Source organism: Perissodus microlepis, chromosome 1 (genome assembly GCF_051167445.1).
Source record: "Perissodus microlepis isolate ML-2025 ecotype Zambia chromosome 1, ASM5116744v1, whole genome shotgun sequence".
NCBI classification, from domain to species: domain Eukaryota; kingdom Metazoa; phylum Chordata; class Actinopteri; order Cichliformes; family Cichlidae; genus Perissodus; species Perissodus microlepis.
The window spans coordinates 20,321,171-20,344,825 of NC_140461.1; the positions used below are offsets into that span (position 1 = coordinate 20,321,171).

General features: G+C 42.5%; 1 protein-coding gene across 2 annotated transcripts in view; it reads left to right on the top strand.

Annotated features, from left to right (window-relative positions):
* sbf2 (SET binding factor 2) overlaps nucleotides 1-23,655 on the top strand; it is a 108,627-nt gene that overhangs the window by 74,127 nt on the left and 10,845 nt on the right. Inside the window, exons 18-34 of one of the 2 annotated variants that reach the window (XM_084934449.1) lie at nucleotides 1,753-1,923; nucleotides 2,291-2,562; nucleotides 3,581-3,753; nucleotides 4,015-4,088; nucleotides 7,058-7,253; nucleotides 8,107-8,234; nucleotides 9,339-9,514; nucleotides 9,651-9,784; nucleotides 9,881-10,082; nucleotides 10,332-10,528; nucleotides 10,715-10,855; nucleotides 12,380-12,463; nucleotides 13,489-13,563; nucleotides 15,840-16,018; nucleotides 19,181-19,357; nucleotides 19,797-19,898; nucleotides 23,292-23,477. In XM_084934449.1, the coding sequence (XP_084790575.1) occupies nucleotides 1,753-1,923; nucleotides 2,291-2,562; nucleotides 3,581-3,753; nucleotides 4,015-4,088; nucleotides 7,058-7,253; nucleotides 8,107-8,234; nucleotides 9,339-9,514; nucleotides 9,651-9,784; nucleotides 9,881-10,082; nucleotides 10,332-10,528; nucleotides 10,715-10,855; nucleotides 12,380-12,463; nucleotides 13,489-13,563; nucleotides 15,840-16,018; nucleotides 19,181-19,357; nucleotides 19,797-19,898; nucleotides 23,292-23,477 (2,667 nt within the window). The remainder of the gene's footprint in view (nucleotides 1-1,752; nucleotides 1,924-2,290; nucleotides 2,563-3,580; nucleotides 3,754-4,014; nucleotides 4,089-7,057; nucleotides 7,254-8,106; nucleotides 8,235-9,338; nucleotides 9,515-9,650; nucleotides 9,785-9,880; nucleotides 10,083-10,331; nucleotides 10,529-10,714; nucleotides 10,856-12,379; nucleotides 12,464-13,488; nucleotides 13,564-15,839; nucleotides 16,019-19,180; nucleotides 19,358-19,796; nucleotides 19,899-23,291; nucleotides 23,478-23,655) is intronic. The other variant, XM_084934458.1, reaches the window with a different exon arrangement.

The window sequence follows — 23,655 nt, forward strand, 5'->3', positions numbered from 1 at the left end:
ACCGTGTTGTGTCCGGCTCAGGGGGAGGGTTCAGAAGCTAATCTAATAAAAGCCTTCAGCCTTACATATGGCTGTCAGACTTTGAAGGGAGGTGGACGGTTGTGGGCGATTGGTTTGTGATGATAATTTAATGGCACGCCGTGCTTGTATTTGGATCGTGTTGTTCGTGGCGTGATTGATTTATTTTTTTGTTTCCCCACCACTTCCAGCGTGGTTAAACATGCGTTATTACAGTACAGTGTGCAGCAACGTTCATGTCTTGTGCTGAGGACGGTACAGTATGTTCAGAATCTGTTTTTGTAAGCAGCAGGTGATTCACTGCTTGGGCTACACTAGTGAAAAACAACAGCACTGCTGTTTTTCACTAGTGTAGGCACAAGAACGTGTGCTGCTTCATCAGTAGGAGTTGTTATCTGTTTAAGAAGTTATATCTCCAATAATGCATGCAGGATATTTTAGCTCAGGCTGGGGGACTGTTTGTATTCATCTTCAGGAGAACAAAAAGAGAAACGTTTAGCTCTAGACCTGAGTCCAATGTGTATTTTCATGGCTTGATAATTGTGTTTATGCACTAAGAAGTCTTGAACCACACAAAATGAGAATGATTTATTGAAACCTGTTTAACCATACTTTGAAAAAACAGTATGTCAGGCAAAAACAGAGTCTGTTCAGTTCTAACACGCATGAAAGAATCACCAGCCTTATGCTTGAACACAGCCTGAACTCTTAGGTAAACTTTTTTGTAATTTCTTTAGTAGTAGCTTTCAGGAATACATCGCCAGATTTATTGAAAGACATTTAAAGCTCTTCTTTGGATGTTTGCTGCCTTTTTTTAATTCCATTCTCTCTCAAAATGATCCCTCACTGCTGCAATAATGATGAGATCTCCATTCTGGGGAGACCACACCATGACTGATGGTGTTCACTTGAGTGTTTATTTCTATCTAGGTTTGCTTTTACCCCATTGTCTGTGTGTTTGGAATCATTGTTAGATTGAAAATTGAAGGTGTTCTTCAATTCTTCTGAAAAATACTGAAAAAGCAGCCAGTGCCCAAAGAAATGTTTTGATAGCTATTCAGAAAGCTGGAGAACTATTGCTCAAGAGCACTTTACAAATTCCAAGAAAGTCTGCCTCCTTTAGGGTTGATTCAAGACTTTTGCCGAGTACCGCAGATGATTTGTGTCCCCGCTTTGATTTCCATCAGAATTTAAAATGAAGCTGTGTGCCTTTGTTTGGCTGTGGAGCCACATGCTCCAGTGTGTTTGTCCTCACGGGGGGTGAAAAAGGATTTGATTGACTTTGTCAGGTTTTTAGTTGATACATGAATTCGATTTTATGAAAACAGGAAATGAAGTTGCTGTCCTAACATATATTTAATTGTAAACAATGAGACTGTCATTTGTTGTTTTTAAGCCCGACAGTCAAACATCTGGTGAGTGTCTTTTACTATCGGAGCTGACATAAACTTTTTTTTTTCTATCCTTTTTTTGTTTGTTTTAGGTTGTTTTTTATGTTTTTACTCCATCAGTCAGTCATTTAATAACCCCCAAGATTTAAATTCACGAGGGCTCTTTTCTCTTTCTACACAAGATCGCGTGTCTACACAAACATGCAGCGTCGGTCACAAATCCAGTGAAAAATCAGCCCCACATAGAAAACTAACCACCAAACAGCCTGCTGTGTAATCTTGCTTCTTTTCTCTTTTTTTGTCCACATTGTCCTCACTGTGTGATCTCTGTTTTGTCTTGTAGAAGTTGGCTCCGGGGGTGAACCAGTTTGCCTACACCTGCATACAGGACCATCCCATCTGGACCAACCAGCAGTTCTGGGAAGCCACTTTCTACAGCGAAGTACAGAGCCAGATCCGAGCCCTTTATCTCAACGCCCCGGAGGAAAAGGGGGGCATCACCGCCACATTAAAGGTAAAACAGGGATAGGAGGGACTGTTGCACATTTTGTAACAATTTTAAGTGTATTAAACTAAAAATCAGAGTGAGAAAATAATTTTATTATAATTTATTACTAATATGTAGTTTTCAAGCAAATATCCGAATATAAATGCAAAATAACGTTTTTCAAAGCAATCTTGGTTTTAAGTAGCTCAACAAACCATGACATTTGGCTTCTTTAGCAAAGTTACATTCAAAGACAGTATGAATGTCAAAACAAGTTTTTGAGCAGGCTGTCAACCTCTTAAGCCCCAAGCCTAACTGATCTCCTGCCTTTTGCCCCCATATCAGGGGGCGTTGGGGCTTAAGAGGTTAAGATGTTTATTTTCTGCTCCTTTAGGATGCTGGTGCCGTGCCTGCAGCGGACCGAGATGAAGAGCAGACAGCCATGGACCTAGCAGCAGAGCAGCTGCGTTTATGGCCCAGTCTGAGCAAAGACAAGCAGCAGGAGCTCGTGAAGAACGAGGAGAGCACCGTGTTCAGCCAGGCCATCCACTACGCAAGCCTCATGGTTTACCTGCTGGTGCCTTTGGACAGCAGCAAGAACAAGCTTCTGCGCAACACCCCTGCAACTGACTGGGAGAGCGGCAGTAACAGCATTGTGACAAACAGGTCAGGAGAGCAGTTTAACATCTTAAACCTGACTGCAACCTTTTTAATGTTTTTTGGCTTGTTCTGCATTTGCAAGGTAGAGCGATTAGTCTTATTTGGAAGGAAACTTCCATGTTGGGTTTCATGATTTGGGAGTATGTGTGCTTCTCTTAATAAGGTGATGATAAGCATGTGGGTGGATGTGGCAGAGCTTGCGGTCTACATGATACCTTCCTATTTAGCCAAATGGATCGCAGCTCCCCTTCTGTTTCCGGACCGCATCCATCCTGTGGGCTCACATCGCTACTGCACGAAACAAGTGTGCGGCTCATTTACTTCTGCTGGAAACTTTAAAACCATCAGGTTGTCTTATAATGGAGCTACGCTGTACTCACCCAAACCAAACAAAATAAGAGTGGGAGTGATTTCCTATGTTCTGTACCAACTGTGGAGTCAATTAAACAGGGGAAGATCCCCTCCTTGAACGTCTTCCCCTGAAAACCGAAGGGTATTCATGTAGATTTTCTTGTTGTCATTTCTTGTTTCCTTGAAGGTCAGGAGGATGTAGCTTTTTGCAGTTTTTTACATTTTGTTCCTAATTGCACAAGAACACAATGTTGCTATTTTATAATGTGTTTTGTTTCTATTTATAATAAGATGAGAGAAAAGCTGCAGCCAAGAATGTATTTATGTGGAAAATTTCTTTCAATTTCTTTTGCTTTCACCCCAGACTTGTTTGTTTCCCACAGAGGACATTTGGATTTCATCACTTAGTATTTGTGCATCCAAAAGGAAGGTTGCATCAGTTTCTCATGTGAAACATTCTCTTTGGATAATAGAGTCTGAGCCAGCGATCCAGGCATCAGCACTCAGCTCATGCCAGGCTGCAAATCACTCTCACCTTCATTGCTCTTTAGCACAGTGCATGTTTAAATCCATGTCTGTCAGCACACAACTCTCACATCTAGGATCAGATCTCCTCCTGGGCATGGTGGCTTGACCTTTCTCATTTTCATTGTATCATCGTGTGTGTTTGCAGCATTGCTGGCAGTGTGGCAGAGAGCTTTGATACTGAAAGTGGGTTTGAGGACTCGGAAAACAGCGACGTCGCCAACTCTGTGGTTCGGTTTGTGGCCCGCTTCATCGATAAAGTGTGCACAGAGAGCGGCGTGACACAGGAGCACATTAAGAGCCTGCACAGCATGATCCCAGGTACAGCACTAACTGTATTTATTCACTCTCTGTCACCACCCTGATTCCCTCAGCTGCATTCAGAGTAAAACCTCCGATTTGTGTTTTCTCAGCTCAGGCCAACAGCAACAGAGGCCTGTGAGCTCATTAAACTCCTGGCATGTCAAAACCTGTAAATACACATCCTGATAGAAAGCACACACATGCATGTGCGTGTGTGTGTGTGTGTGTGTGTGTGTGTGTGTGTACACATGGTAACTGACCCCAGCTTCTGACCTACAGGCATTGTAGCTATGCAGATTGAGGCGCTGGAGGCGGTTCACCGCGAGAGCAGGAGGTTACCTCCTATTCAGAAGGTGAGTGCTGTTTCTCACTGAGCTGCTGGGACTCTATGCTACATAGACCCAGCAGCTGTATATACAGTATTTATGCAGCTACATTCACATAAAAAAAGTCTTCAAATGATTAAAACTAAATACACTCTTACTGCCTCCATAGGAATTAGGAGGGTAAACAGCAGCCAGATGCTGCTAATCAAATGCACTTGATTAATTGATCATCAGCAGTTGATTCAGACAAAGCAATGCTCAGAGAAAGTGCAAAAGACCCAAGAGCTACAGCTCACACTGTGCAGGCCTTAGTTAGCACATTCGAAGTTAATGACAGTACAGTTAGGGGGAAAAACTGATCAAGTAGTTTCCAGGAGAAAGCCTAGAGTCATCTGTCTGATAGCCAAACCTTAGATCAATTGGGGCAGACCTTTTTTTTTAGATCCATTTCATTCCATTTATAATAATAACCTATAGAGAACTTGACCCATATTATTGCAAGTTACTACAAATGGGTGAGGAGTCCACTGGTAACACACTTAAAAATTCGCTTTCATAGTTTGTTAATTTAAGTTTTCATCACACACTTATCATCTAACAACAGGCACAAGCTAAAAGTTATATGCCAAAAGAGCTCATTGAACAGGCAAATAGGAAAAAGCAGATCACATCTGAGGCATCTGGTTCTATGTCATAGACTGTATTTAAAAGATGGGTATAGCCTTCCTTAAATCCTGCATTTTCACCACTGGCCAGCAGGGGGTGAATCTTTTGATTGCAAAATAAATTCAAATTGTACAAAAGTCTATAGACTGCTACTTGTTTAAGACCTCAGTAAACACTTTCCTGATGGCGTGTTTGGTTTCTTAGTGAGCTCCGCCCCGCCATGGTTAATAGCTGACGTCACTATGGCTGTAGCTCAGGAGGTAGACGAGGTCATCTACTGATCGGAAGGTTGGTGGTTTGATCCCTGGCTCCCCCGCTCTGCATGCCAAATATCCTTGAGCAAGATACTAACCCCATGTTGCTTTCCGATGCATCCATCAGGGTATGAATGTGTGTGAATGTTAGCTAGAAAGCTCTTAAAAGCATAGAAGAAAGTGCTTGTGTGAATGGGTGAGAGAATCAGTCCATTTACCATTTACTGTGGCGATGTTTATATTTTATATATATACTCTATGCTTTATTGATAACTGAGAAAAAGAAATCTGGATTACTTGACATAATGCTTCCGTCCATCCAGTCCATTGTCCTCCTCCGCTTATCTAAATCAGGGTTACAGAGGGGAGCATGCTATAGCTGAAACAGGATGAAAGGTCTTCAGTCTGTGCAGAGCTAACACAGACAACCACAGACTAATTTTAAACACTGTATTCTTCTGCACTGTTGACTTAATGAAGACTTTTACTCATGTCTCTTAGTTTAGTCCACGTGCTCAGTTTGGTCTGGTTTGCTGCAACTCTGCATCCAGCTAATGTCATCCAGTGTTTTCCAGATATCATCACGCTTTCATATTTTACCACTTAGTCTTTTGGACCTCACTCTACCACACTCCTGCCAGCTTTTGATAAATCACACAATTATACATGCATTAAAACATTATGCCAATGCTGCTTAGGGAGCAACCTGGACACAGCGGTGAGCTGTCTGTCTGCTGCAGCTTTTGGTTTGCTACTCACATGTTTATGTGTCGGATAAGGCTTCCATCTTGGACTGCTAGCTGCAAGCATCATGCCAAAAAATGCTGAAAGTGTGTAAACAACACCGACTCTGGCTTTGTGACAAGTCTGAATAGTAGTAATGGCATCAATAACCCTAAAGAAGGAAAGCAGTGCATGCTTTTAAGGTGCAGCAACAATAAGCAGCCGAGCTCACAGCAGTAATGAGGTGCAGAGGGACTTTCTTCTTGGTCTCGCTGTTCATTCGAGGACAAGAAGCTATTATTATCTCCTGGCCGGAGCTTCGCTCCCACAGGTCAGCTGTGGCCTTAATGGGAAATGTTTTGAATGATCTAACGTCCCTCCTCGTGCACATTTGTGACAATGGAACAACTGAGTGTTTCTGCTGACTGTGGAGGCCAGAAGGAGCCGAAGCAGCGCAGGGTGCAGACCTGACTGTTGACTTATAGTAGATACTGCTTTAGTAGATACTCGGCAGCCAGTTAATTATCAAGCAAATTGCGAAACAAAGACATGAGTCAGTCACACGCGTCTCTGGGAAAGCGAGTTTAAACCGAAACTAATTTCAGCCATTGCAGCTGAATCAGCATTCGCACAAATATGAAAGGTATTTACTGTTAAAAGACGCCGCTTATACAAGTATGTGTCCAACGTAAAGACCTACGAATTTAATTCGACTGCCATTACTGCACCTTTTTTGTTGTTGTTGTTTTTCATTGCAAAATGATTAAAGAAGGGAACAGAATGTACTGTGTATCAGCTGCTTTTTGAATTATATGATTACAAAGGTCTGTTGTGATGCACTTTTTTCACCTATAGAACATCAGTCAGTTTCCAGATGTTGACATGTTGAGGACATAAAGTGAAAACCAGTCCTTACTCAGCTCAGTGAGCTGCATAAAACAGAAACATTTTCACTTAAAAAGTAGATCATGAGTTTTTCAGGAGAGTAGAAATGGTAAATTGGCCTTTGCGGAGAGTAGGAATTTGTTTTTGTTGGATGTTTAATTTCTGAACACCGTTTGATGACTAGTGTGCTTGCAAGATGTGTGGGGTGTTTTTTCTTTTTAATTCAATGATGACGTTTGTGCGTAGCTTAAGTTTGTCCAAGAAATTCATGCGGTGCTGTGATTTGACATTATGAAGACAAATTGATTTCCTGAGGCTTTTAAATCTGATTCAGTGACGCACATGCGCTTCATTTTGAGCACCTTATTGTCAATGAAAAATGTCTAAATTGGATCTCGCATGTGTTTGTAGACAGGTACAGTGCGTCTGGCACTGCAGGTGATGGGTTATCATGCTTTTACCTTTCAGCCTAAGATTCTGCGTCCAGCGCTGCTTCCTGGAGAAGAGTTGGTTGCGGAGGGGCTGCGGGTGCTTCTGGACCCCAATGGCAGGGAGGAGGCCACAGGGGGCCTCCTTGGGGGCCCGCACATCTTGCCAGCAGAGGGAGCTCTGTTTCTCACCACATACCGTGTCATCTTTAAAGGCATCCCACACGATCCACTGGGTGAGTACTAAACCACAAAAACAGTCTCAATAAAATGGAAAAATACTCATATGTTTTGTTTTTATTGGCTAATTTTCAGTGTTAAACTAAAAAAAGCAAAAGTCTGTTTTGTCAGTAAGGGGCATCGGATACTAACCCAAATCCTGATGAGTTGAGACGCTGTTTAAAATGTAAGCAGAATGCAGTGATTTACAAATTTCTTAATCTCGTATTTTAATCACAACAGAACATAAAAAACATCAAATGTTTAAAAAGACAGAACATTTTTAAGGAAAATCTGAATTTGATGGCAGCAACATGTCTCAAGAAATCACTGTGTAGCATCCACTCTTCTTTTAACCACAGAGCATTGAGGCAACTGTTGTGGTGATTCATCGATATATAAATAAAACTGAACTGAATCTAATTGAATCCATAAATGTCTGGGAACTGAGGAGAGCAGCTCCTGAACTTTTAGAAGAGGAATGTTGTCCCATTGTTGTCTGATATAACCTTCTAGCTGCTCAGCAGTCCTGGGTCTTCTTTGTCTTCTTTCATTTGATGATGCACCAAATGTTTTCACTTGGTGAAAGGTCTGGACTGCAGGCAAGCCAGTTCAGCACATACGTCTTTTACCATGAAGCCATGTTTTTGTAATAGAAGCAGTATGCAGTTCAGTGTTCCCTGAAAAATACGTAATCTGGATCGGAGCATATGTTGCTCTAAAACCTGTATATACCTTTCAGCACGGATGGCACCTGTCCAGATATGTTAGCTGCCATCGGCATTAATGCACCCGAGGGACTGAACATCATGGGCATGCAGTATTGGGGTTGTATGTATAATAATGAGATGCTGGTGTGTTTGTATGCAGTGGGGGAGCAGGCAGTGATCAGAGCTTTCCCAGTGTCCACTCTGACCAAAGAGAAGAAGATCAGCATTCAGAACCAGCTGCAGCAGAACATGCAGGAAGGCCTGCAGCTCCGCTCTGCAACGTTTCAGGTAGACACTAAAGCACGCTTCTCTCAAATTAGCATGAATATACGATGTTCAATTGCTTGGTTGGGAGAGGATGAAGCCTGAAGCTAAATATGTGGTACTCAAATATTATTTCACATTATTTTATGAACTGGATCTCATTCGTTACTCGGTGAGCTGCAAAAGATTCTAAAAAAAAAAAAGCACATCAAAAACTAAAAGATTGGACAACTAATAACTAACATTCAAACATTCGGTGTGGCACATCATTATAATTTTCAGCCAAGCATGTGTTTTTACTCTTTGGATGTACCGTTGTAAAACATTTTATGGCTCATTCCTGTCTTTTTACTGCCAGGGATGATGGAAGTGAGTGCGGGTCACTTGAGTTGTGTGGCCATCTCTACAGTTTTTATTGTGCTGTTCTGTGCGTGTACGTGTCTGTGCAGAAACCATATGTGGGCAGATTGGTACAGATGAGCAAATCTCTTAAATCAACTTGGCGAAGTGCGTCATGATGCCCCACCGTATAAAAAACACTGTGACATCATCCATTGATTGGTTTGTGGTGTCATGCATTTTTGGTCTTTTGGCATTTTGTTGTGTGTTGGAGCCAGAAGTCACCAGATATGTATGAGAAGTTAAATAATTCTCCGTAGCTTGGTTATCAAAGTGCAATTACAGTTAATTAGTGCTAAATAATATACAATAATAAAATTTTATTCACCAAAACTAAAGCACAACTTCAGGGGTGGATTCTTAGTTCAAGTAAACACAGAGCAGTCCGTATTATGTGTAAGATTATGTATTTAAAATGTCCCCAAAGGCACAAACAGCACAAACATGGTCTAGAGGTTAAGTGCACTGACTGAACTTAGGTCAGATTAGTGTCATTGTCACTCTTTCCTCGTGAGTTTATGGTCTCAGTTGCTCGTTTTACCTCTTTTTTTTTTTTTTAATACAACCTGAAGTTCTTCTTGTAAATTGAGGTCCTTGTTGGAGTAAACATAAATGATAAAGCAGCATTTTTTGCTTCATTTTTCACCGTTGCAGTTTGCACTTGAAATGCTGTATTTGAATCATTGCTTGTGTGATTAAGCAGTCGGTTTAACCAACTGTCTTTTGCAGCTGATTAAAGTGGCTTTTGATGAGGAGGTGAGCTCAGAGATGGTGGAGATCTTCAGGAAGCACCTGCAGAGAATCCGCTACCCACAGTCCATCTTCAGCTCCTTTGCATTTGCTGCAGGACAAACAGCACCTCAGCTAATCCTTCCAAAGCAAAAAGAGAGAAACACTGGGTTCAGGTTTGTAGTGGGTGCCAGCTCACCGAGCGTTGTTTCCGTGCATGAATCACACAGTCTCACACATGGTTATCTGAGATATTGTTATGAGTGGGTTTTGATGCCACAGTAAATCATTTCTGCTCTGTACTCCTCGCAGAACACTATCAAAGACGATTGTCAAGGGAGCAAAGAGGGCTGGAAAGATCACCATGGGCCGAGGTAGCCAGCCCTCGCTGAAGAAGAATGACAGAGGCAGCAGAATGACCTGGCATGAAGATGACGATATTTCAAGTGAGAAGCGACATATTTTAATGTGGTGACTTTTGGACGTGGAAGAATGGGAAAGGGGGGAAAAACAAACTGAAGAAAATGCTGTTTGTGTTGTAGTATCGGACGATGGTGAGCCGCCACCCAGCAGCACTTTGAGAGCTTCGGAGAAGTCCACCATGGAGCAGCTTGTGGAGCAGTCGTGCTTCCGTGACTACCAGCGTCTGGGAATGGGCACCATCACCGCCAACTCGTCCCGCTCCAAGTCCGGCGAGCAGTTCAGGATCACGGCCGTAAACAGACTCTACTCGCTGTGCCGCAGGTACACCGCCTCTCGACTAGAGGTTGTCTTATTTACCCTACATGTGCTGATGTCACCGATTTCATAAGTAGGCAACCCTGAGAATCTCAAAAGGCCTGTGGAGGGGATGTTTGACTGAATTATTGTTCTTATCTGTATGCAAAAACACAAACCTCTGCAGGAGGCTTTTTAATTGCAGTCATATTTGTGTGGCTTTGCAGCAGCTCACCGATGTTAGACAGATGTTAACACTTTCTCTCTCTGTGACAGCTACCCGGGACTGCTGGTTGTTCCTCAGGCTGTACAGGACAGCGGTTTACACAAAGTAGCCCGTTGCTTCAGACACAACCGTCTGCCTGTTGTGTGCTGGAAACACCCGCGCACCAAAGCCGTTCTGCTCCGCTCAGGAGGCTTTCATGGCAAGAGTGTAGTGGGGCTGTTCAAGTCGCAGAACCCATCCTCAACAGGTGTGCTTACGTGCTGACAGGCACAGATGTTCTGTTTGCAAATGATTACAGGTTTTCTGATGAAACAACTAGTGGAAAAAAAAAACTTTAATGTTCATATAAATCTTCCATATAAAACTCTTATCACGAAGTCTGTTATTCAAACAGCTTTTATTATAGAAGTCATTCACTTTTTTCTCTTTTTAGCCCCTGCCTCATCCTCGGATTCATCCAGTAGTCTTGAACAGGAGAAGTACCTGCAGGCTATTCTGGACTCCATCCCGATCTACTTTAAAATGAATGGAAACAACACCCTGACCAACCGCTCCCTGATAGGCCTCTCGCCAGGTACACTTCAAGAAGATTGTAATGTTCACTGTATATTTTATGTCTCACAAACACCATAAAGGTTCATAATGATTCGTGTTGGCATCTGTTAAAATGCATCTCCTACTTTCTGTCCACTGTGCTGATGGTAGACCCAGTCCCAGTTATGCCATGGTTTGCATGTTTTATTCTTAATGTATTTTTTTTTTTGAGAAACAGCCCACATTTTCATCAATTTTAGAACCAAAGAATAGTATATTGACCATTTCCATGGGAAGAAATTAGTGGTAGATATAATCTGTGAACTCTATCTGAGAACTATCTTTACATTTTTTTGAGGTAGCTCCTTTCATCACCACGGACTCACTGGTTCTAACTTTTAGGCTGAACATTCCTGCGGTTTCACAATTTTAAGATTGGCAACAGCGAGGCTTTTTCAAACTTCTCTCAGTATTCTCAGTGATGTGAGAATCCGACTCCTTTTCCTGTTTCAGTCTCTGACTTAACGGAGATAAAATGCTTCTGTTCTTTTGATTTCTGAGCCTTAAATCTTCGGCGTAAGTCAAACACCGACGGCGTCTCTCTCATTCCATTTTCCCACAAAGACACACCCATGGTCTGTGCCGAGTGCCTGAAATGAGGACATGTACAATAAATGGACGGCTGCCATCAGTGTTATCAGTGAACGTTAAAGGCTGTTGGTCAAACTGTAGGGCATGAGAAAGAGCACAACCTTTTACTCGGGTTGTGGCTGACCTCCACCATCAAGTCGTGTAAATCTCCAGTAAATCCAGCTTGCAAAAATTGGTTGCTACCTTATATCAGACAAGTTTACAGCATGCCGCTTTACAGCGTTTATTGCTCCGTTACACTGACCATAATTGTACTACAATTTTTTTTTTCTTTGGGGGGGGGGGGACAAGTTCGTTTCAAAAGGGACAAGAGGCCACGCAGAGTTCACGTCTTCAGAAAAACTGCAGACTTGCACTCCACAAAGTTATTTTAGTTTTCTGCGGCTCTGTGTTTTTTTCCTCAGGTAGTCATTCTCTTCCTTTCTGTGTTTGCTCTGGTCAGCAGTTATTTTTTTTACCACCTTATCTTTGTGTGTGTATGAGGGCAATAGGGGAGAGTGACTGTATGGGAGAGTTACAGAGTGTGATATTTATTGAAATTAAGAAGGAAATTTTGTACAATGAAAGGTTGTGTAAGAATCAAAGGACAGCCTGAGGTCACTGACCACCCAATCCATCTCCTCTGACTTCACCTCCTTCTGCCTGTATCCTGAATAAACTCTATACCCACACACACACACAAGCACAAATCCTGTGCATGGTTACGATTTAACTGAATTTTCATGTGTTTAAATAACCCGGGTCACATTGACGGTTCTTAATGGGAAAACTGGGATTTAAGTCTGATCAAAAGTTGCTACAATGAGTGATCCTAAAATCAAATTTGATTTAGTTTCTTAGATCTCACTCGTGTCTCACTGTTTACTCCCTGTGTTTGTAATGGACACCTGTGTGCTGTGTGAATGTTTTCCAGGCAGTGAAAGGAGGATATCCAGGATGCCAAAGATGGCTCCTGTCCATTTAGACATCCCATTCTCAAACAGCTTTACTAGAGGAGGTGAGTGGTTTTCTCTGTTTCCTGCTTGGCACTTCATGTGCGTCCTTGCTGCCTGATGAAATATGAAACACCAGAACTGTTACAATTACATAGTTATTTGAAAGAACGTCAGCAAACAGGGATTTGTGCTTTCTGCATCTCTTCAGACACACCATACTTTAAGGAGTTGTGATTACAGCGTACATTATGAGTGTTGGGTAACCTCTGAAGCATTACTCCCCAGACTGAAAGTATCAAGCAGCTATTTGCTGGTTATCTTTGGGGCCATCTGTACCTTATAGCTATAAACATGCATCCAATTTCAACTTCAAGAAATATAATTATGTGAAATTTAAGGATTTATATCTCATAAGAGAAACTTGGGGCTACATTAACTGCATTAACTGTGACCCATATTTCTTGCCACGTTAGCATTATTGTAACTTATCAAATAAAAGCTTAATGTACCGTCAAAGCTGACACATCGCAATGAGTGCTCGAACTGGAATGTGATTTCTCGAAAACAAAGTGTCCGACGTGTTAGTCAGATGAAGGTCAAATGTTTTAAGGCGTCGCTGAAACTGTGAGTCATCTTTTTTTTCTCTTTTTTTTTTAAATGCCCTAAAAGGATGACACAGGGTTTTACTTAACCCATCGCTATGTAACGCTATGTAACGCTATGTAACGTCTTCTCTTAAGATCCAGAGGATTTGCCATCCAAAACTGTGCCTTGAACTTAATGTGAATTTAATTACTGTTTTATTTGCATGTGTTATCTGCAAAAGCCCCAAAAAACAAGCTTAAATACGAGCCTTTTGTCTTCACGCCATCATTTATAACCAAACCACAAACAATCTTATTCATGCATGCAACCATCATTCACTCGATCATTCGGAATAAATAATAGCCGATCCTCATTTGCATGTTTTAGTCTGTAATCTGAAATCTTTGGTAGGGTAGGTGGTCGTGTTGGTTCATTTGATGTTGACGTGATTTGTGTTTTCCATACCCCCTCGCCCTGTCTCCTCGACAAAACATCCACCCAGTGCTTGAGTACAGAGATAAACTGTTCACTCACTCAAACCAAAAGCCTGCCAGTAAGGAGAAAATCCCCAATCAAGGTATAGTGATATTGTTCCTTCTCTCCTCTGCCAGCACTCATAACAGCACCTCTCGTCTTCTTTAACACTCCTAACCTACGCAAATGCTCACTAACCGTGCCGAGCGTCACAGTGCACTGTGCTGCAAACCCCTCACAAAGACCTTCTGGGACGCAGTGCTAATCTTCACTGACTTTGTGGGCGCTCCTCTGGGAGCTGTGGTTTTTCACAAACCGAAGTGGTGGCTCTAATGTGGTCTTTTCCATTGTTAATGTGTTGGCTCAGCAGGACTAACTATGGTCAGTCAGCGGCAAGTTAAGGCTTGGGGGGGGGGGGGTGAGCTGTTTGTTAGGGCACAACAAATCGTGAATCACACAAAATGAGGCCCCCCGCGATCCTGCAATGTAATAAAGACAGCTTGAATATTCTGTAAGCCTGACTCAAAGGAGTAGGATTTAGTTGACGAGTAAAGATCTGAGATGACAATTCTTAGATATTTTGCATGTTTAGACAAGTGGTGTGTGAGCAACTAGTTATGTGATGGTTTTTATACTTTTCTCTCCAAATTTGAGCACAACATCATACAGCAGGGGTGTCAAACATAAGGTCCGGATTAAAAATCCAGTCCAGCCAATTCAATGGTTTTGAAAAATTACATTAAAATTAAATGACAGAAAAGACCCTGTTGCTATCTGATACAGAAATATCATTTAGTTTTTGTCACAATAGGCCCACATTTTTTTTAAAAAGAGGGCATTTTCTGTGAATTAACAAAAAATTTCTGTTTTATAATTAAGAGGGCTTTCTGGGACCTACCAGAAGTTTTTCTGTAATTTCGCGCAATTACTTCTTAGTAAATAAATAAGCGCTCGTTTTCTACAGCAGCATTTCTTCATAACTCTTAGACGTAGTGTTTAACTTGCAGTTCTTTTATCTCACATTAAGATACCTCAGGGATTAAATGTGTAGTTAAACTTCTTTACACTGAAAGGAAGGAGAATTTCACAGGTCTGACCCACTTTAGATCGAAGTATGTGGCCCACAATCTAAAGTGAGTTTGACATCCCTGCTTACAAACATCTGGAAATCCACCGCCAACGGCAGCAGTGGCCAATATTTTGGGGCTTCCTATTCTGTGCTCCTATTGTTTTTTTCGAACATATAAAATAAACTAAATCGAATTAAAGCAAAATCATTTTGTCAGTGAAGCTCAGACTTTTCATGGCCCTTGCTTCTGTTTACAGGGTTTACATCTGAACATCTGGGCTGTATTCATTCATTTTGTAATGTTTAGTAGTATTTACTAAGATTTAAGATTTCCATCACCTTCTGTCTGCTGGTCAAATCTGTGCTCGTTGTTCTGGGCAACCAGAGTCAAAACGAGCTAGCCGCGTCAAGGACAAGACCAGTACTTTTTATTACGTTTCATCTTAAGCCTGGAAAAATAATCATTTAGAATTACTGTTCTAACTTTGGGCAAAGCTTATTTAACTGCAGCTTAATGAGGAGACATTTTTAAGATAATCAAATAGAAATTAACTTTTATTTTTCACTAATTTGATTTAAAAAGTTGCCAAGCAGACTATCTGGAAACTATTACATTTCAGAAGTGACCACCCCAGCAGTGGTGATGACGTGGTTTGAGTTCCTGTTTATCTCTCAATCATAAAAGGTCTAACCAACAGTCAGCAGGTATGTCAGTCAGGTGGGAACAGTTACATTGTTGGTCTTATCTGAAGGAAAAGAAAACGGACAGCTTGTGTTGGGTTTTCATTGTAAACTTTAATTACGAAGCCCGTCGGTTTAAACGTGCTGGATCGAGGCGTCGCTGAAACTTCACCAATTTATGCTCTTGTATAATTGACCCGGCTACAGCAGCTGACAGTTGTGGTTTGATAACTCCGCAAGTGCAACCGAAAAAGGCCTGAAACTGATTATTGTGAAAAATCACGTCCTTCTGGCAGTGGTTCATGCTGCTTGGAAGGCGTTGCATGCTGTGTTTTCAGAGAAACACCATCTAGACTTGTTGACTTGCTAAAAATTCCAGCAACTTCTGCTTCTAATATCCCAGCACATCCGACTCTCAGAGCAGTCGCTTTGTTCATGGACTGAAGGAATGAAGGTGTTTACATAATACCCGTTGTTCTGCTGTGCATGTAAACGTAGCTCGCATGTCATGTGCTGTTCATCATTCGGTCTTAGTTTGTTTGACAGCATGTGTACCTCTCTGGCATTCGAACTAGCCGGCTCATGCATGTGTGTGTGTGTGACTTCTGTTCGCGTGTGTGTGTTTGCAGGCATGTGGGCCAGCCTGCGCTCCAGCAGCAGACTCGGTCAGCATCCGCTGGCGGCCGACGTGGGTGCCAGACTAGCAGGGAAGGATCTGGCACCCCCTGCAGGGAGCCACAGTCTGCAGGCTCAACTCCTCAAACATCAAGCAGCCCTTTACATCTTCGGGGAAAAGTCACATCTAAGGGTGAGAATGCAAACAAAGCGGCCGGAGACTGAGAGGACATGTTTGCTATGAGTTGTTGTAGTATATCGTTTTATATTTGCACTCAGTGGCCTCTTTATGGGGTACACCTGCACAACCTTCTGCACAGCCTTGTGCAATCCCCATCCATCTGTTCTTCCATTAGTTTTATGAAACCTATAATGTTTCTTACACTGTCATATGTGTTAAATTATGTTTTATTGGTGGTGGTGTAGTAGATGTGTAAATGGGTATAATGAAGTCCAGTAGAACACCACTTTTAACAAAGACCCAGCAGTCAAAATATAGTTAAATTAAACATTTCTGAGTCAACATAAATGTTGTAAAGTCTGTAGAGGTGGAGTTAATGGATGGTTCAGTGACGTAGACCATCACTGAACCATTTTTCATCTGTGATGCCACAAGTCTCTGTCAATAGTATTCGTGGCCGTTGATCAGAGATTTTGACAATGAGGCTGTGCTGTTTATAAGATTAAGGGGGATCTGCAGTCACACCGAAGTCACCTGGATGAGTCGATGAACAGTTTCTCTCACTGAAAACGCTGCATTCACATGAACAGATTAACTTTCCTTACCTGGATTATTGAGCGTGCATCAAGACACGGGTTTTCTACCTCATGCTACCTGCTGTAAACTGGATCAAATTCAAATTCAAATTCAAATTTTATTTGTCACGTACACAGTCATACACAGTACAATATGCAGTGAAATGCTTAGACAACTGCTCGTGACCTAAAGAAAAAAAGAAAAGGCTATGAATAAGATAGGAAATAAATATGAAAATTAAAAAGGGTAAATTTAACTAGGAAGGAATAAAATAAAATATAAAAATTAAAGTTAAAAATGAAATAACTGTACAACACAAATTAGAATGAAGGGTAAATTTAACTGGGAAAGAATAAGATAAAATATATAAATTAAAGTTGAAAAATAAAATAACTGTACAACAAATACACAATACACAGTATAGAACTATATAAGAATGTATGAAGATATATATATATATATATATATATATATATATACAATAACAGCAGCTGTACAAGTATTAACTGGAAATGAAGAATATAATGACCAGTGTTGTGCAATCCACATTATTTAGTGTCTTGTGCAGTGCAAATATGCTTAAAGTGATTAAGTGATGAAGTGAAAAACAATGTCCAGAATGTCCAGTGTGTGTGTGTAAGAACTATGTGTGGGTCAGTACTGTGTGGTGGTGTGATTGAGAGACCGTATCGCCTGCGGGAAGAAGCTCCTCCTCAGTCTCTCTGTGTTGGTCTTCAGGGAGCGGAATCGCTTTCCTGACCTCAACAGAGAGAACAGTCTGTTGTTGGGATGGCTGAGGTCCTTCACGATCTTCCTGGCCTTGGTCCAGCACCGCCTGTTGTAGATTGAGTGCAGGTCAGGGAGCTCGGAGCGGATGGTGCGCTCAGCTGACCGCACAACCCTCTGTAGAGCTCGTCTGTCCTGCACGGTGCTGTTCCCGAACCAGGTTAAGATGTTTCCCGTCAGGATGCTCTCTATGGTGCACGAGTAAAAGTTCCTGAGCACCTTGGAGGGCAGTTGGAAGTCTCTCAAGCGTCTGAGGTGGTAGAGACGCTGACGGGCCTTTTTCACCACGGTGTTGATGTGACAGGACCATGACAGGTCCTGCGTGATGCGAACTCCAAGGTATTTGAAGCTGTCCACTCTCTCCACTGGGCACTCGTTGATGACGGGGGTCTGGTAGTTCCTCTCCTGCTTAGTGCTGAAGTCCACTATCAGCTCCTTTGTCTTACTGACGTTTAGAAGGAGGTTGTTCCTCTGGCACCAGTTCTCCAGATTCCTAATCTCCTTCAGGTAGGCCGTCTCGTTGTTATCAGAGATCAGGCCCACCACGACGGTGTCGTCAGCAAACTTGATGATGGTGGTGGAGCTGGTAGTGGCCACACAGTCATATGTGTACAGAGAGTACAGCAGGGGGCTCAGAACACACCCCTGGGGGGCTCCAGTGCTGAGAGTGGTGGAGGCTGAGATATGTCCGCCCATCCTTACTGCCTGTGGTCTGCCAGTTAGGAAGTTGGAGATCCACTGACACATAGATGAGCTGAGTCCCAGATGCTCCAGCTTGGTGGTAAGTGTGGAGGGGATTTGTAAAACATTGCCGTTTGTCTGGAGTTTTCAGGCCAGGTTGTCTTGCACAGGAATAGTTTGATGTATCAAAGGATAAATGTTGGTTTAATTCATGTGGAATTATAAGGAGAAAGTCAAAAACTAGCACATCTGATGAAACGGTTTGTGTTTAAACTCGCAGAAACACTTAATCTTATACATTTATGCAGTTTTCACTTTTTTTAATCCAAGTGTGCTGATTCAGTGATATAGTACCTCTGCTGGGATGACTCAATCAGTTTACCAAAAGCCTACAATTACAAAGACTCACCTGTGCCAGTACAACTTGTAATATGAAGCCTCTGAGAGGTGTGTTATAGTTTTGGCGTCTGAAAGTCTGCTGGTGTTGTTTTTGGGTCCAAATGACGTAAATTTTGTCATCAGACGGTGAGCGCGAGGCTCCGTGCAGACTTCACAGATCTGTAACAGGAATGACTTCTCGCCCGTGGAGTGTGCAGCTAGCCGTGTCCTTGTCTGCAATCTCTGCTTGGCTAGCTGTTCTTTCATCCATAAGACACAAGTAGAGTGACTTCTGATCTGCAGGAGAAGCCACTGACGTCAGCACTGCTCCCCTCCTTTAACAGTTACAGCATGCAAGAGGTTAAAGGCAAGTCTATAAATGCGAGGCGAAGTCCACCACAGTGCAGGACAGTGCACGAGTGCGTCACACAGTTCAGTTTGTTTCTCTATTTTTCATTCACGCATCAAGAAACATATTTCACACACCGTTGAAGCATGCCGAGGAGCCGTGTCGACTAAAAACATGTTGCGCTTCTGCAGTTTGCACGATTCGCAGTTTTATAATTCTTATCTATTACACACTGGGCTGCGCTCAACACCTCAGTTCACCCACGGTCTGAAATGAGCCGTTTTATTTCCTTTGACTTTGATATAAAGGCAGCGTTTTTAGTGGCATGCTGTATCTGTTTTTTGTACTTTGCGCACACTGTTGTATTTTTCTCTTAGTTGAAATTTACATTCCTCTGTCTGCAGGGCCTCCGAGTGGACTCCTCTCTGAACTGTGAGCTGGTGCCAGTGGACTTTGCAGACACACGGCAGGTGAAAGCTGCTTTTAAAAAACTGCTGAGGGCCTGTGCTCCAAGCGCCACCTCGTCTGACTCGGAGGACTCCTTCCTCAAAGCCTTGGAAGACTCCGAATGGATCCAGCAGGTAATGAAACACACAAAGCATACCATTTTTATGATCTGCAAACAGACAGCATTCAGGTCTAGAAACCATGTGATCTAACGCAGGAGTCTGAGTCTGAAAAGCGTGTGAGAATGACCCATCGGTCCACTCTTTCTCTTCATCCTGTGTATCAGATTCACATAATGGATAAATTATGTGAATCCTCTCTGAAGCCATTTTCCCAAGAGAAACAGATTTACAGCGATGCAGTGAGAGGAGACCCCTTATCTTGTTGTTTATCTGATTGACCCCCAGCGGCCTTAAATTGAACATATTCTGCACGGTTGACAAATGCTATCTGTGAGAAACAAGAAGGCAGTCTACTGGCAGACCAAACATGGCAGTATATGCACAGAGAGGATAAATGTTGGGTCTGTGTTTAGTATATTTGTTCACATGCACATATGTTGGCCTCCCGCAGCTTCAGAAGATCCTGCAGCTGGCGCTGTTTCTGGTGGAGCTTATGGACAGTGGCTCATCTGTTCTGCTCAGCCTGGAGGACGGCTGGGACATTACCACACAAGTGAGAAAAATGCACCAACGCCATTCATAAAAAATACATAAAGAAAACGGGACAGATGTGAAGAAGTGCAAAATATCCAGAGGGAGGTTTAAAACGGTGCAAGATTTGTCCTTTAGGTATTTTTCCACAGATATCGATTTTCTAGATACAAGTTGGAGTTTAAAAAGTTGTTATTAAAGTTTAATTACTAACAGAAAATAGGTGACAGTTTACTTTATTATGAGTAACTTTTAACATGTTTTTTCAAGTGTAGTGGTTTACATATTTGCCCAACCAGTGAAAGATCCCCATCAGGAAGGGCGTCTGGGGTAAAAACTCTCATTATCAGCCCTCATCTGCACTAAAGTGGAGACAAAGTGTTCAGCGAGGATGAAAAGAAACGCAAGAAACGCAGAAATGCAAACTCATGGGTGTAAAAAGGATCCAGATGCAGCCGCACAGTCATTCAACCGCTAAACACAGGGCGAGTATTTTGAATGCCATCAACCCTTCTGCAATCACGGCAAACTAGAGATCATTCAAAAGTACTACTTATAATCTCAATTCATATTCTGAATGGACTCATTCTAATTTAGCATTTTTCTACTCCACCTGAGTGCTCTACTCAAAGCACTTTATACAGCTGAGCTATTAATCAGTGTGTTTTGCAACATTACGGCAATATTGTCTCTTTGACTCCGATTAACAAAGTGCTTCAGAGCTTTGGAGTATCCTTTTTAAAAAGAGGCTAAATATGAGGGGGAGAGGGTACCTCTGAACTTCTTATGTATCTCCTGCTGTCATTCTAGACTCACAAATTAAGTCTGAAAGCAAAAAACACGTTTTGTAACACTTAAATGTGATTTTTGGATATTGATCACATTTTTAAGGATTCCCCACGGACACCCACGGCATCCGTTCAGACTGCACCTGCTTCTTCTGGCCGTTTCACTCAGTTTACTGACTGGTGATCCGACTGTGTTGATAAAGTGAAAATGTTTGAAGTCTCGAGGCCTTATGTCGTTGATTTGTGCTGATTTAATTCATGAAAACTCATAGTTTGTTTAGATCCAGATCAATTCTCGGTGTCCGTTCGCTTCTAAACTCTGCTTTTCTTCACATGTTTGCTCTCTGAGCTCATATTTTCCATGCTGACCTGCTAAAGTGCACATGTATGGTGTTGCAAGTGTGTGTCCCTCAGATGTGTTTATGGGGTTTGTGCAGCCCTGAGCTGCTGTTTAAAAGTATAATTTGTGGATCCCTTATACGGGGCACGTGTTCAGCCCAGACCATCTTTCTCCACGGGCCACCAGCTCCAACTCGCCAGGTCCAGATCGACCCACACAGGCAAATGGGCTCCATATGCTCTGGCTCTCCTGCCATGGACCATAGACACCCAGCAGGCAGGATGCAGAACCGTCCTCGCTGCCTTTCTGAATGCTTCTTTCTTTTTTTCGGTTTCTTCTTCCTGTCTTCTGCCATTCTGCCTTTATACGCCCTCCCCTCTTATTCCACGCTCGCTTTTTAAATCCACTCTTCAGTCTGCAGCAGGGGGGCTCATTTCATTGCTGGGTTGCGGGGGGCTTTTTCTACCACTCAGGGCTGGATGTTCTTGTAAACCCACGGGGAAACCATACACTGTTCTTCCCGCTCATTCCACACGCGTCAGGGCTCATTAGCCGTCTTGGAGAAGACGCGGGCAGGGAAGTGGGCCAACCAGATTGCATGTGTAGACAAGCGATTCTCAACTGGTGTTTCGTGGAGTGAGCTCAAGTGTGCCTGAAGCTCTAGCGTTATATAAATGTTATTGATAACAGATGATCATTTTAACATTGCACTGTCAGATGAAGGGTCATTTTTAGATTGCATTTAGCTTTTTTAGGGGGGGATAGAAATAAAAATCATGCCATCCAGATTTTTTTTTTTTTTTAACTAAAGTGTGTTAAATTGCAACCATCCATGACAAGTGGAAAAAACTAAAGATATGCACAGATGTGGTGAAACAGCTGCCACTTTCCTTTAGTGATAAGATGTTTCAACATCTGATTTATCACAATGTAAGGGTTTTAAACTTATATATGATAAAAATATTAAATAAAAGTAGGTCGTGTTGTAGGTTGGTTGGTACTGGCAAATCAGGCACAGCATTAAAGCCATCAGGCGCCCTTCATGCCACCAGAACAACCCAAGATTAAAGGTGGGATCACCACTCAGACCTCCTTTATTAGTGTCTGTGGTGAGGTGCAGTGTCCTGCTAGAAGAGGCTGCAGTCATCGGGGAGGATGTTGTAGTGGGAGGTACCTGTTAAAGCAGCATACAAGTGAATGAGGGTTCCTCTCCTTTGTGGCTGATCAGTCTGTATGCTAGCAGATACAATAAACACAATAGAAATCTGAATTTTCATAGCTATACCTGTTTCTTTTACCTTCAGATTGTTCATGTCATAAATTCAACAAGGTACTGGTGATTTTGGTCCATATTGACATGATAGCATCACACACTTCTTGCAGATTTATCAGCTGCAGAGCCATCCCGCTGGCATGAAGGGGCCAAAGTGCACTAAGAAAATTTCCTCCACACCATTAAATCACCAGCCTGAAGGCAAGGCAGGATGGATCCGTGCTTTCATGTTTTTACTGCAAAATTCAGACCCAATCGAGACATCGCACCAGGTCATGTTTTTCCAGTCTGAACTGTAGCTTTAGTTTCCTGTTCTTATCTGAGAGGAGCAGCACCCGGTGTGGTCTTCTGCTGCTGTAGCCACTCCACTTCGAAGTGTGAGGTGTTATATAAGGATGACCTTTTGCATGCCTTTGTTTTAACAGGCAGTTATTCGGGTTACTGTACATTATCACACACTTCCACTTGCTGAAGATTTTTCTCCTTTTGGAAAAATTCTCTGTAAACTCTTGAGATGGTCGTTTGGAAAACTCGCAGTACATCAGCAGTTTCTGAAATACTCAGATCAACGTGTCTAACGGTAACAACTACGCTGCTCTGAGTCATTTAAAATACCCTTTCACCCACTTCCGATGCTCTGTTTGAACTTCAGCAGGGCATCTTTACTACATGCCTAAATGCACTGAGTTGCTGCCATGTGATTGGCTGATGACATATTTGCATTTGTGTGTGAGATAAATGACATCGAGAGCACGATTCAATCAATCAATTTTTCTTACTTACTAAGAAAGGCTAAATGCATCTCACAAAACGTTCATAAAATGTGTTTATTTCTCAATATTTCCAGAGGAGCAGCTCTGGCTCAGATGATAGAGCAGGTTGTCCACTAATCCCAGAGTTATCTGTGATGTGAACAACATGCTCTTACACTGCAGGGTGTTTGTTTGTTTCATTTAAGTTGAACTTGTGTATTGAGGGTTTTTCCTTAGCCACCTTCTCTCTTCCTCTCGGCAGGTCGTGTCCTTGGTGCAGCTGCTGAGCGATCCTTTCTACCGGACTCTTGAGGGTTTTCAGGTCCTTTTGGAGAAAGAATGGTTGTCTTTCGGCCACAAGTTCAGCCAGAGGAGCAACCTGAGCCCCAGCAGCCAGGGTAGCGGCTTTACGCCCATCTTCCTCCAATTCCTGGACTGTGTGCACCAGGTGAGTCTCACTTCTGCCATAGGTACCACAGGTACGCTGAACCCTGAAGCATCTCTGCCCCAGCTACGTGACTCTTCTCCACTTTTCCCCTCATGACTGGATGTCATTCATTGCTTGTTCGTGAGCTCATCACATTCCTCGAAAAGTGAAAAGGTGAGCGAGGGGTCAAAGCGAACGA